Here is a 13,420-nt window from a genome sequence, read left to right on the forward strand (position 1 = left end):
CACTACACTATGAAGTGCAAACAATGTCAAAAAATGTAATTAGCAATTGTAGCATTCAAAATAACAAATCCCAAAAAACCTATAATAAATTTTGAGATTATCAATATAATGTATAAGATTAATTGATTGTATGACTACAAAAATATCAACCAAATTGGGCGCACACATTTGATAGGGAAGCAAAGGTTTGCATGTGGGCTTTGACAATTCACAACGAGCAAGGGAATTGGGTAATTGAGCCACCTAATCCAGTCTATGATCCCAAGAGTTCCTCAATTCAATTGGATCTTATGCAGATAAAATGATTGCATAAACAAACAATAGGGGATGAAATTTGTGATGTAATCTTTAAAGGATTTTGAAGTAGCTAGGATAGAAATATGTTGCACCACTAGGCTTCATTCATTCAAAATAGAAAAGATATCCATTATTTAATTTTCTTTGATATGTTTAGCATGAGGGATTCAACAAAACAATATATTCATTAATGTATAGTAATCTATATCATTACCTCAAAATAGCCTCATACAAGTCTTATGCTCACAAAAAAATTGCACCAATACCAATGTTATTTTTTGGGAGGAAACAATCTACATAAAAAATTTCTAGAAAACATTTAATAATATGCAATGGTGCCAATTAATTAGCAACAAGAACTATAAAAGTAGGTAGTGTGCATGTGAACATGTACACAACTATTTCGAAAATTGTGCTTGCAATGACTACACCTAGTAAGGAGAATAAATGCTAATAGATTGCAACAACTCAATCTTGTCACCAAATTACATAGTTTTGACTCAACCTCTTTACCCCCTTTCTTCCACTCCATATTAACCAGTTTGAACTTGTGAGACTTGAATAAGAAATATTTAAATTTATTTTTTCTCTATTAGAGTGTCAAGGAGACTACATAAAAAAATGAAATGATGGCATAAGACTTCAACACATTATCTCCATGTGAAAAAGGGAATGCCATGAGAAGATAATATAATTTAGGTCTATTACATGTTCAAATATTGAAGCACATTTATTTTTCCTTCACAAGAAATTTGAACACCCAAATGTTCATTTTTTACATGTGCATAACACATCTCAAGCAGTTCCCTTCTCTCATCAACTCATAAGCTTTATTTATCTCAAAGAAAGGCAACTCGTGTGTAACATATTCATCAACTTGAATTTCCTGTGATTATCATATAGACAAGTTTAGAATCAAATGAATAAACAATCTCTTCATATACACTAAATATTGAGATAATGCAATACATCTCATCAAAATAGATCATCGAATAAATAAACTTGAAATACAATTTCCTAATTAGTTTAATATATTCTATAAAGAATTGCAAGGCTGAAATCATCTATAAGAGCATAATTCATTGCAATCAAATTTGACATTGTGAAATATTAAAAATAGAAAAAGGAACAATATGTACACCATTTTTAAATTGACTTTTTGAATCCAACCACATTATCCATATCATTTAGAAAAAGTGTCCAAATTTGCCCTTAGAGCTCCTTGTGTACATGATTAAACAATTATTGGAAGCCGACTAGACCAACCAATGAAGAAAACAATATATAAACTTGTTGAACCGATCATTGAAGGAATCATATCCTAGTCTGAATCAAATACATTTCTCAAAAGGTGAAGGGCTCTCTTCTAAAATGTTAAATATTGATAATAATAATAATATTAAAACAACTTTGTCTTGATTCTAGTTCATCTTATTAAGATTTTAAGGGTTTTCTAAGGTTATTTTTAGAAAAGGATAATGTCTTTAAACTTTTGTGTCTTAAAATGTTCAAAATAATGCTGGAAATGCCTATATTCAAGGAAGTAATGCCACATAAAACTAAGGTTAATCTATCTAACCTTGGCAACACTTGTTTTTTCTCACATGCCTAAATGCCTTGATGGTTATCTTTCACAATAGTCATTCTTCTTCAAATTCTTTATCAAGTGTTATTTCCTATTCCAAAATCATTTTTATTAGAAATTTTGATGGTCTTGGTGGCAAGCTTCTTAAACATCTTTAATTTCAGGTTGATGGATAACAAGACATTGTCTATAGAGATCCATAGGAGTACCCTTTATATAGACTTGAATAGCTGACACATTGTCCACTTTCTTGTGAGGACTTTAAAGAGGATTAAACAATTGTCTATGGTCAATTTGTAGGTGATTTTATGTCAGTAACAATATTATTAATGGTAACTTGTGTTATTTTTGTAACATTAGCAATGGAAGCACGCGACGGCTCTGCAACTAGGGTTCGAAGTAGCTCTGCAACAAGTTTGGAAGGGGATCTAGAGGAGGAATCGGATGAGGACAATGATCCAATTGTGCATGTCCTCTCTTGTTGGTATATTATTTTTAGAGGGGGGGGGGGGGGGGGGGGTTTGCAGTTCATAGGTGTTGTGGGAAGGGGTTGTGTCTCAGCAGATGCTAAATGTTACCATTGTATTTGTGATGTTCCTTTGGGTATTGGAGATGTATTTTGGTGTAGAGGTGTCTTTCTTGTAGCTACAGGTCTAAACAAAGGTGTTTCACTCCTCTATTTAGTCTCCTCTATTTCAGAGTAGCCTTCTATGATTGAAGAAGTTACTCCTGTATGTGAGAAGCTCTAGGCTAAGGTGAGAATGTGGAGGCTTGGTTGTCAGTCTTTCTTTCCTTATGGCTATAGAATTGTTTTGCATTGGTGTGGTGGGATATGGTTGGTTCAACTTGGGGCCATAGATGTGTATGTTTCCCTTCTCTAGATGCCTCTTTTCTCTTGGCAAGTTCTCTTAGTTTCCCTACTTGAGGTGAGGTCCCCCTATTGTGAGATGGGGCTTTTCAACTTTTATCTAAAATGTGCTTTGTCCGTTGTGACGTTGAGCATATCATGATGGGTATGGATAGTTTGGGCTTAAAATGGAAGGTGCATTTCTATTGGTGATGGTTGTTGGGCTTTTTTGTATGGCTTTGGTCATGTAGTGCCAGGTTGTCGAGGAGGGTTGGTTTCCTTTGGCTGGAGATATGCTTGATGCCATGTGGTCTTGCTCTATTTTGTGGATTGAACCCTTGGTTGGGTGTTTTTCTATTGGAATTAGTCAATACCTTTTTTCTTGTTGTTGGCTCTACACCTTTTTTGAGTCTCAAAATTTTTATGTTGGTTCTAAACTTGTTTCTTCTAATGGAGAGGTTGTGTTCTTCATATGGCCACTTCAAATATCAAGGTTAGCTCTTATGTTGGCTCTTATTTGATCTCTACTGGGTCTACTGGTGCTTATGGTGTCACTAAAGTCGTTTCTCTTGGACCTATTTCTATTGCACCACTTGTGGTGAATGACTTGGCTCTCACTAGTAAGTATGCTAATAAGGTTGTTCCTATTAGTGCTTCTTGTGTGCCCTTAGTTGTTTCGATTAGATCTACTCATGTTACACCTACTTTTATTGGTTATATTCAAGATACTATTGCTAGGCCTCAATCTGGCCTTGGGATATACATGAAGGATTAGTTGGCCTTACAAAATGTGGTTGTTAAGGTTGAAGATGATAGGATTTTAATTTAAGGTAAACATTCTAAGTGTTGTTCGCTTTCTTTCAATATGACCCTTCGTTCTCATGAGAAGAGAGCCAAAGGAAAATCTTAATGTGTCCATTTAGTGCTCATTTATTTCCAAGTTGTGGGAGCCTGCATTCAAAATCCCAGGGACAGTTTGAGTTGTATTTGCCTCCTCTTATGACTGTCCCCTTTTTCACTTCTTGTTTAGTTGGTGCTTTTTGCTTTATCCTTTCTAGTTTTTTCTTTGTAAGTCATTTTTCAGTTGCTAGTTGGTAAGTGTTTTTTTGGTGGTAGTATTTTGTCTTGGTGGGGTCTAGTCTTCCCCTCATTTTGTATATACAAGGTTTTAAGATCTCTTCAAAACCTATTTTTTTCCATAATCAAAAACTTATAAAATATCATCTAAATATCTTGCTCACAAATAAGGAATTGACAAGAATTTTTTTAGAGCCTTATATACAATTGTCTTTTCAAAAGGTTTGGAACCAGTAGAAAACGTCAAAAAACTATCACCATCTTATCAATGAATCCATAAATGACACCCAAAAAATAAAAAGAATAGACCCCAAACAAAGCTTCACCAAACTTACTCCCATGTATTCTAGAGCTATTGTATTATGCCCAACATTTGTAAGGAATCATTAAACATTAAAATGAAATATTTATAGACTTAACTGTTATATTAGTTTTACAATCCTAATTAGTAATGCTTAATACAGAATGAAGATAATTATTTGAATATAAGAGGGTCTTGACTTCACATTGATTATTAAAGATATTTTAATGAATGGAAGTTACTAGTATGTTTAAACACATCCTATGATCTAAAATCACTACATTTTCTCTATGATAGCTTATGAGAGGCTTCTGCACTATTTTTGCAAGACATTTTCCCATTTCCACAAGATTCATATATGTGTTTGCATATAAACTCATTATCTTTCTTTTACATAGTCAATGACATACTTGTCCTTTGCCTTTGTGAATCAATTTTTATATTGAAACAATAACAATGTGATTTGGCAATAATAATGACGTTTGGAATATGTTTGCAAGTCCCAAATGGTTCAAAAAGAGCAAGAACTTGTATATTGGCCTTTGCAAATAATGTCTCATGCCTTTTTATTATAACGGGTTTTTGAAACATTACAAATAAAGGATGCTTTACTTTAAACCTAAAATAGTACTTGCAAAAAGTTTTAAAAGCCCCTTGTCAAGTACAAGTTTATTAAAAACATTACTCTGTCCCAAGGATGGGTTTCTCATGCATAGTCAAGCATTTTAACTTAAAAGAAAAGGCATGTAATGGGGCTTTAAAAGACTTACCACTGCATTAAAATCTTACAAAAGTTCACATAAAATGGTGAAATTTTTTAAATCCAAATTGCAAGTAAATGACACCTAAGATGGTAAGTAATGATTGATAAAAAGCATTTATTTCATGACTTAAGAGGCCATGGTGAACTTTTGTTTTTGTATTGGAAGCTTAAAAGCCCCACCTATAGGTTACTTAATTCCTCATTATCTCTTAAAATATAGCTTTGATTTAGGCCTAAGATAACTCAAAACAAGCGAAATATGAAAACCAAGAAACCTTGGACCAAAGTAAACCGAGAACAAACCAAATAATCGTAAAAAATAAAAAAGCAATTGAAGATTATTAAAAATCGAGTGCCTATATTCATGAAAGAAAAACTTGTCATAGAAAGAAAGACAAAGAAGAACTTCACGGAAATCTTCAAAAATGGCATCTGAAAGATGTAAGACTTAGGACAATTCAAGGGATCATTGATTGCCTCCGTAAAACATCATTTGGAACACCAAACTTAGAGAAATTTGCCTACGAATTCATGAGAAAATTGCGTAGGGTTGTTAAATTCTGTGAATTCAAAATTAAGGATAAGCTAAGATAAGGTAAGATAATATATTAATGTCCAACAAGAGACCACAAACGGGTCTAAGGGATTGTGAATACAAATAGGAGCCAGAGGGCAATAAGACCACCAAATAGTGTCAGAGTACAACAAAACAAAACGGAAACAAGTAGACCAAGAAGTAAAGAAAGAGAAATAACAATAGAAAGGGGTTTACAAAACCGCAAAACTGGTGGTTCATAATAGTGGAAAAGTAGCTCAAACAGAAGGATAGCTAGCTGTGTGTAGAGAAATTTAAGCCCGATGCCAAGTAGAGGAGGTATGTTGTTGGTGGTGGTGCAAGTGGTCTCTACGTGGTCTCCTTGATCTGGTTGTGATAATCAATACTATCAGAATGTTTCCCTTGGTGAGAAGAAATCTAAGCATTCAATTGCTCTTATTATGTGATATGTGGGAGAGAAGTATGACGTGAAAGCCCTTGTAATGCATATTTCTCTATTAGAAAGAAATATAAGATGAGAACCTTTGAGATGTGTTTCTTTTCCAGACATCGTAGTAACCATGGTGGACGCCATGTCGAGAGATTCCATGACATCACGTTGGGTGATTTTGCAATGGGCACTTGTATACATGTTTCTTTTCACATACAAGAGTATCCATGATGGACACCATTCTAAAAGATTCAATGATTACATCATGTTGAGCGATTTTGTGACGAAAGCTTCTATGTTTCTTTCCACACAAGGGAGTAGGCATAGTGGACGTCATGTTGAATGAGTTCATAACATTATCATGTTGAGATAATCTAGGATTATTATCTTCTTTTTCTTGCAAATGGGTGTCGCCAATGTGAGTGCATGTTGAGAGATTCGATGACATAATAATTTGAAAAGATATAACCTTTGCTAAGAGGGAGTGATGGCGATTTGTAGTTGCAGGAACTATCTTTTGTATCTAAGATTGCCATTGTGCACAAGTTCTCAATTCTTTCTTAATCATGTCATGAATGGTATTATTTGGCAACAATTATGCTAGTCAATTGTTTGTCTTTCATTTACTCTTCTACAATTATTATACTCTTTCACTCGACCTTTTGATGTGGTTATTACTTCATATTCCTATTCAATAGTAGCATTGAAAAGTTAGTCTATTCAAGTGACTGAAGAGTCGCCTTTCTCGAATAATGGCAGTTCTCTATGTGCCATCACAATTTAGAACATGAAGTTTCAATCGTTTTGTGTGACGAGTATGAGTCTCGAACAGTATTTGTTATGCATGTTTGACATCAGTTATATTGGAATTCTTGTTCTAAAACAACGATTGGTCATCCATCATGATTTAAATTTGGAGATTTATGTAGGAATTCAAGGAAGAGATTGTCGTTCTGTCTATTTATTGTCAAAAGCATTTTATTTATAGTTTTTAAGTGTTAGCAATTTCTATAATGATTTATGAGAAATTTGAGCGGAGACTAAAGAAGCTTCAAATAATACAAAGCAAAATAGCATGCTTCATTATTGTGATTTTCATTCAACAAATGTTTATAGGATTCTTCAATCCTATTTTTTAGAAAACAACATTCCCAAAAATAAATTGAATTCATTTAACAACTCACACACAACATCTATTTAAATAAGCTTTTGAACAAACCTTGCAACTATTAATAATATTATGTTGTTTATTAATAAATTATAACACCAAATTATTTTATTCAACATAATATTCCCAACCTATGTGAACATTAATTCCCAACACCCCTCTAAGTGTGAATATGGGGAGATTGTACATCACAATACTTGATGACCACACACAATAGCTCACCAAACACTATAAAATAAGAGTAAGGATACACATCTACTCATGGAACTAAGGATGGGGACTACCACGTCTCTCCATGATTTTACTCATGGAACCATGAATGGGGACTGACACGTCTCTCCAAGGTTCTACATCAAATTTGGATAAGAACAAACACATCTATCCATTAAACAAGGACACACTTTTTCTCACAACAATTATGATTGGGGACAAATACTTTCGATCACTTCACCATCTTGTGAATGGGGACTAACACATTTATCCACCTACACCATAGATTGTGAATAGGGACAAACACATTCATTCACAAACAATCAATAATTGTGATTGGGAGCATACACATCCAACCTCAATATAAAAAGAAGAGAACCAAGTTCTCATTGTTGTGTATGTAGCCACCATTATAAATTAATGCCACTCTGATCACAAATGATATGAGATGGTTACTACTACAACCTAGAAACGAATCTTGGCTTTAGTCTTTTTGGCACGATATGAGAATTGAACATTGGTTACTATTCCTTCCCAAAATTGTGAAATTTCCACTTGTTCCAATAAATATTGAAAATAATAGAAAATTCCACCAGAACTGATAAGCGAACCCATTGTTGGTGACTGACAAAAAGACAATGATTGTCCTCCAACCTCTGTTGCCTCCATCCTCCAATATGTTGGCTAAATAGTAGATTTGACTTTGAGGCTCAATTTCAGAATGCTCCCCATCAAACTGGATGTCGCAAGCGAGAATACATCCGATTATAATGATTATTTTTTACATTTTTTATTATTATCAATACTTTTAACATGACCATTAATAACTTGAAATACGGTTCCTATTTCAAAGAAAATAAAACCACCTGTGTTTGAATTTTTAAGACATACCTACATAAGACCAAACTTCTAACTTAAATAACTAACTCAATTTATACAATTTTAAAAACCAATACACAAATTTATGATCGTTTTGATTCTTAAAGACCCAAATGCTCCACTCTTGTTGTTGCCTTGTACATGATCATGACAGTAGCATTGGTTATGCAAGGGCTCTAGATCTCATAAATAAACTCTGATTTGACAGCCCTGTGTAGGATGTAATCGTCCCATGTATTGGGGTCGGGTACTCGAGCAATTTGAGAGAAATTGGGTTGTATCACATGACTTGCTCTTGCCTGTGAGATGGGGGTACCTCGGAAGAGATGCCAAGCATCTGAATCAGTGTCTTATTATTTTCCTCCTCATTGAACTAGGAAAGAATATAAATGAGCAGGCACCTTCTATCTTGCCTATCTTGACACCTACAGACCCATGTTTGGCTTTAGTTCAATAACCATATTCAAGACTCTTGCATATAAAATACAATCAAATTCTGAAGATTATATTGAACACTTAAATTATAAGGCAATTCTCTAGAGAAAATAGATTCAATCATTCTCCATAAACAAAAGGCATATTAAGCCCCTACTTTCAGACAAAACCAGCAATCCTCAGGATCTAAAAATGCTATAAAAAACCAGTCCAAACAATGAGAAATCGCTGCTTCAGATCGTAAATCTCTGCTAACAATGATCGAGCTTCTCTAATATCATAATGTCTTCCTCTATGATAGTTTATCGCTTTCAAAGGAATTCGAACCTTTAATACTACAAAGGTCTTCACTAAAGAAGCCCCACAACATAATCTCACAGACAATATGATAATATCTTAAAAGAATTAATACAAAAATAAGGTTTGAAACTGAACACCGCTAGGATTGGAGCCTCGCAAACAATGATTGAATGCTGAGAATGATAGGCATGGAGATAATAAGCATTTTCAATTCCTATTGATGTGCCTGAGCCGGAGGCATCTCCAACTCCTCTGGTATATCAGCTACCAATTGTGGCTTCAGACTTTATTGAAATAAGGAGCTTCAGTTCACCTCAATGCCTATAATATCTTTACATCACCATATAATAGGCATAGAGTCGGTACAGCTCTGATACCATATCAGAAATTTGAGCAGAGACTAATGAAGCTTCAAATAATACAACACAGAATAACATGCTTTATTATTGTGATTTTCATTCAATACATATTTACAGGATTCTTCAATCCTACTTTTTAGGAAACAACATTCTCAAACATGTTGAGTTGTTTTAACAACCTCTAATGAAATAACCTTGTGACTGTTAATAATATTAAATTGTTTGTTAACAAACTAATATTATAACACTAAATTGTTTTATACAACCTAATATTCCTAACCTATGTGAGCACTAATTGTCCCAGGATCATTATTTGTATATTATTGTACATTATTTTTTGTTTTTGTTTATCTACAATCTGATATGAAAAACCAACAGAATGCCTTATTTAACTTTTCCCTGGATTCTATGTGTTCCTCATCCAAGCGTATAAACCACTCGATGACTATTCCCCATAATGTGGTAGGGAATGACCTCGGCCAATAATCCTTGTCCATCTGACCACTTACCAACCATTTGGTTTCACCTGTCTTACAGTGTTGTACAAGATCCTTGAATCCATTCCGTTGAACTTAGGGAGTTCTTTCCTATTATGACTAGGACTTCTCAAGGGGAGCAAGGGGGGTTAGAGGGGACTTCCTACCTATCTAGTCACTTATAGTGTATCTAGTCAGATAGTCTAGTTAAAGATCAATTATCATTTCAAGCAAGAGAGTAAGCATAATTGAGAGCTACTAATCCATAAGCAAATACTAGAGTTGGTATGGAGATATAAAGAATTATAGACTAAATGACATAATCAACTATTTTAAATGAACCGACGCAAAGGTACTTGAGACAACAACAAAGCTCCTATAGTAAGTTGATCATCTCATGTCCTGCTGAAGTCAATAATCAACATTGTCAAGTATGGATGGTGCAAACTCAATACCAACTAATAGAGATAACAGTAAACATATAAATTACACATCCCTGATGTTATTAAGATCATAGGCAGCATTAAGTACAAAGACTTTTCTCAGCAGTGTGAGCATCATTCCTCATCTATATCTATTCGATGATTAAAATGCACATTTAGAGAATGGACAGCATTTCTAAAGGGAGGAACAACTAATCATAGAGAAAGCAACTATGACAAACAGTGATTATGAAAATATATGATTAATTGAGGTGTAATCATGTGTGTTTGTGTCTATTTGACAAGAGATATCTCTAAGGAAATAAGATATAAGAGGGAACCTAAACACATTCAATCATCATGGAGGGAATAGAGGTTTGAAATGTATTTGATGCTCCTTAGAAGGAAGAGATTAGAAAGGAATATAAATCATATTCTATTGATGGTGGGCATTGTGTGACAGTATACTGATATGCGATGACTTATCTTTAAATCAGTACTGATATACAGAATATTATATCAGAATGCTATTAGAAATAAGGGTCCAATATATGGTCTAATATATATAATGTAGTATTGATATCAGTTATAATAGTGAAATCAGGAATATATACATAGAGAGGGGGGGGGCGGGGGGGAGGGGGAGATGCCGGAGGCAGGGGTAAGCTACTGTTGGTCAATAATGTCATTGATGGCGAAATTGAGGCAGAGGATATCAATTACAAAGTCAATATCATGTGCGTGTGTGTGTGTGTGTGTGTCTGTATTTGTTATTCTTCAGATTCAATATATATAACCACAGCATATTGAGACCTCAGCGAAAACTGTCTGTGACAAACATTCAACATATATAAATATGGCATATTGAGAACTCAGCAAGAGTTGTATACGATCGATACTTACAGACAATCCTATGTTCAGCAGCGACAAAGTATGGTGGTCGTGTATCTCTGTTCAGAATTGACAGAATATAAGGTGGTGTTCAAATCAAATGTCATTTTGTTCATTGGATGATTGTATTCGAGGTTGCATTCAAACCAAATGCCATTTTGTATGCTGGACGTTAGTACTCAAACACAATGTTTGCTGGAAGCCATTGACTGGTCTTTATATTTATCGAATCCTTATTATTTAGTTTTTGCAAGGTTTGAAAACAGTGTCTGGAGGCTGATATTCAGAGGTATTCAATGTGGATGGATTAACACGTAAGACTTCTTATGTTTTGTTTCTTATCAGGCAAGGCTAAAAGGGGTGACATTTCATCTTCGAGCTACCTGTTTGTATGTTAGCCCGATAAAATAAAGTGCCCAATTATGTTTTTTTTAAATTAATAACTAATCTTCTGTGGCGGCAACAAGAGATAGTTTGTCAAGGTACATGTGGAGGAAGTTTTTCAAGAACTAGCAAACCTAGTTTAAAAGTTTAAAAGGTTAGATAAAAATAAAGGGAAATCACCTATGAAATGCTTTAATTGTGGAAAAAGTGGTCATTTTTTTACAAAGTATCCTAATTCTAGCAGTAATGAGGAAGAGGATTCTAAAAAGAAAACATTTGCTCACAAATCAAAGAGGTTTGCAAAGAACAAGAAAAGTTTGTGTGCTAAGAATGATAGAACTACAATTGTGATTCTGATAGTTATGAAACTTTGTTAATGCCTTTAGGGGCTTGCTCTACGGATTCTAGGGATGGTGAATCAGGCAGCAATAAGATGATGAGATTGATCAGAATTGGTGTGTGGTTTGGAAGAAATCAATCGTTAGAAGACAATGGTATCAGATAATGATGTTTCAAAAGATACTGAAACCCAGATTAAAATTATTACAGATCTGAAATTGAACTTACAGAAACTACTTTATATAACTGATGCATTTATTTATAATTAAGATGAAGTTTTTTAATTAAATAATATCAGGTAAATGAATGCAATGTCCAATAGATGAGATGAAGCAGTGTCAAAACTAAAACCATGTATCTCTTCATGTATAGAAAAAATCGAATATTATAAAATTATAGTAATAGTTTGAGTTTTACCTTTTTTAGGTACATATCAACTAAAATGGGCAACTCAGACCTAGGTTTCCATCCACCAAGCAATGTGCCTTTTAAAGTACGCCCACTAAGAAGAGAACCATAATGTGCTGAAAGTTCCATTTTACCACTTGGAACTCCAACTACAACAGCCAATCCCCACCCCTGCAACGAAAGAATCAAAAGCTTTTAGTAAGGGTTGTCTTTTCCTCAAATAGTAAAAATTCAACTAACCTATATATACCAATTTCACAACTGGTAAGAGTATTATCTGCGAAAAAAAGGTATCCAAAAAGAACACAATGATTAATATCAGTACTAAAGAAATTACATCACAGCAGGATTCTAAAGCAGTCCGTATCACGTCAACATTTCCAACACATTCGAAACAATAATCCGCTCCCCCTGCAGTTATTTCCCTTAGAACCTGCCAAAAAAATCAAATACATAAGGCAAGAACTGCCAAAAAAACAAATTCTTTTGAGAAAATTTTCAATTATTAAACTAATTCTAAAGAATATTCTGTTGGGAACTGGAAACAAGAACATACTTCCAAAAGTTGTTATATTTACAAATGGGATGGTAAGATTCTCGATCCTGGGATTTATAGCCATTCAAGAGCCAAAGAGCAGTCATGATTCATGTATTATGCAGAAATACATAATTTGACTATCACTTGCGCAAGCATGAAGGACATATATTGCAGTAAATTTATATATGTTATACTTTTTCATGAAAATTAATAATTTAAATCACAGAAATTCCTACATATAGATATGAACCAAAGTTTAGCTTCAAGAACAGCATAGCATGAAAATTGATGATTTCAATGATAGAAAGTCCTACAAATATATGTAATGAAATTTTAGCTTTAAGAGCAGAAAAGCATTCAAACTCATTGAAGCTAAATTTTTACCAAATGATTTTAAGCTAGAGCCAAGATGGTGAGATGGGAAAAAAAAATTCAAGTACCTAGTTCTTGAGTTATTAAAAAAACGTAATATGATAATAGCCAAGAGAAACCCACATTTGTTAGATCCAACCCCTCTGTCCAAAGGCATGCCCGCAAATGTGCAACATGTCCCTTCTTGAAATCTAGCAGTCTTAAGCTTTCTTGCTCCTTCCTTACTGGAGTAAATAAAAAGAGAATCTCTGATTTGTTTGCCCCAACTTCTTGCCTGATGCTTTCAAGTAAAGGTTAAGGATTCCCTTTATTACCCTAGCTTATAGGTGCTTAGCTAGCCCCAAAAACGTAAGTTATGATCAGAAAACTGCTGGTAATCCATT

At 34.0% G+C, this 13,420-nt stretch overlaps 1 protein-coding gene across 1 annotated transcript in view; it reads right to left on the reverse strand.

Moving 5' to 3' along the window:
- Positions 1-732: 732 nt before the first annotated feature.
- Positions 733-13,420, reverse strand: part of LOC149547547 (alcohol dehydrogenase-like 6) — a 94,795-nt gene continuing 82,107 nt past the window's right edge. Inside the window, exons 8-10 of the mRNA XM_089791693.1 lie at positions 12,465-12,560; positions 12,137-12,298; positions 733-1,183 (exon numbers count right to left, since the gene is read on the reverse strand). Coding sequence (XP_089647819.1) covers positions 1,073-1,183; positions 12,137-12,298; positions 12,465-12,560 — 369 coding nt within the window. The 3' untranslated portion in view covers positions 733-1,072. The remainder of the gene's footprint in view (positions 1,184-12,136; positions 12,299-12,464; positions 12,561-13,420) is intronic.

Source organism: Cupressus sempervirens, chromosome 7 (assembly GCF_028749045.1).
Source record: "Cupressus sempervirens isolate cs-2001-9-10 chromosome 7, ASM2874904v1, whole genome shotgun sequence".
Classification (NCBI taxonomy): domain Eukaryota; kingdom Viridiplantae; phylum Streptophyta; class Pinopsida; order Cupressales; family Cupressaceae; genus Cupressus; species Cupressus sempervirens.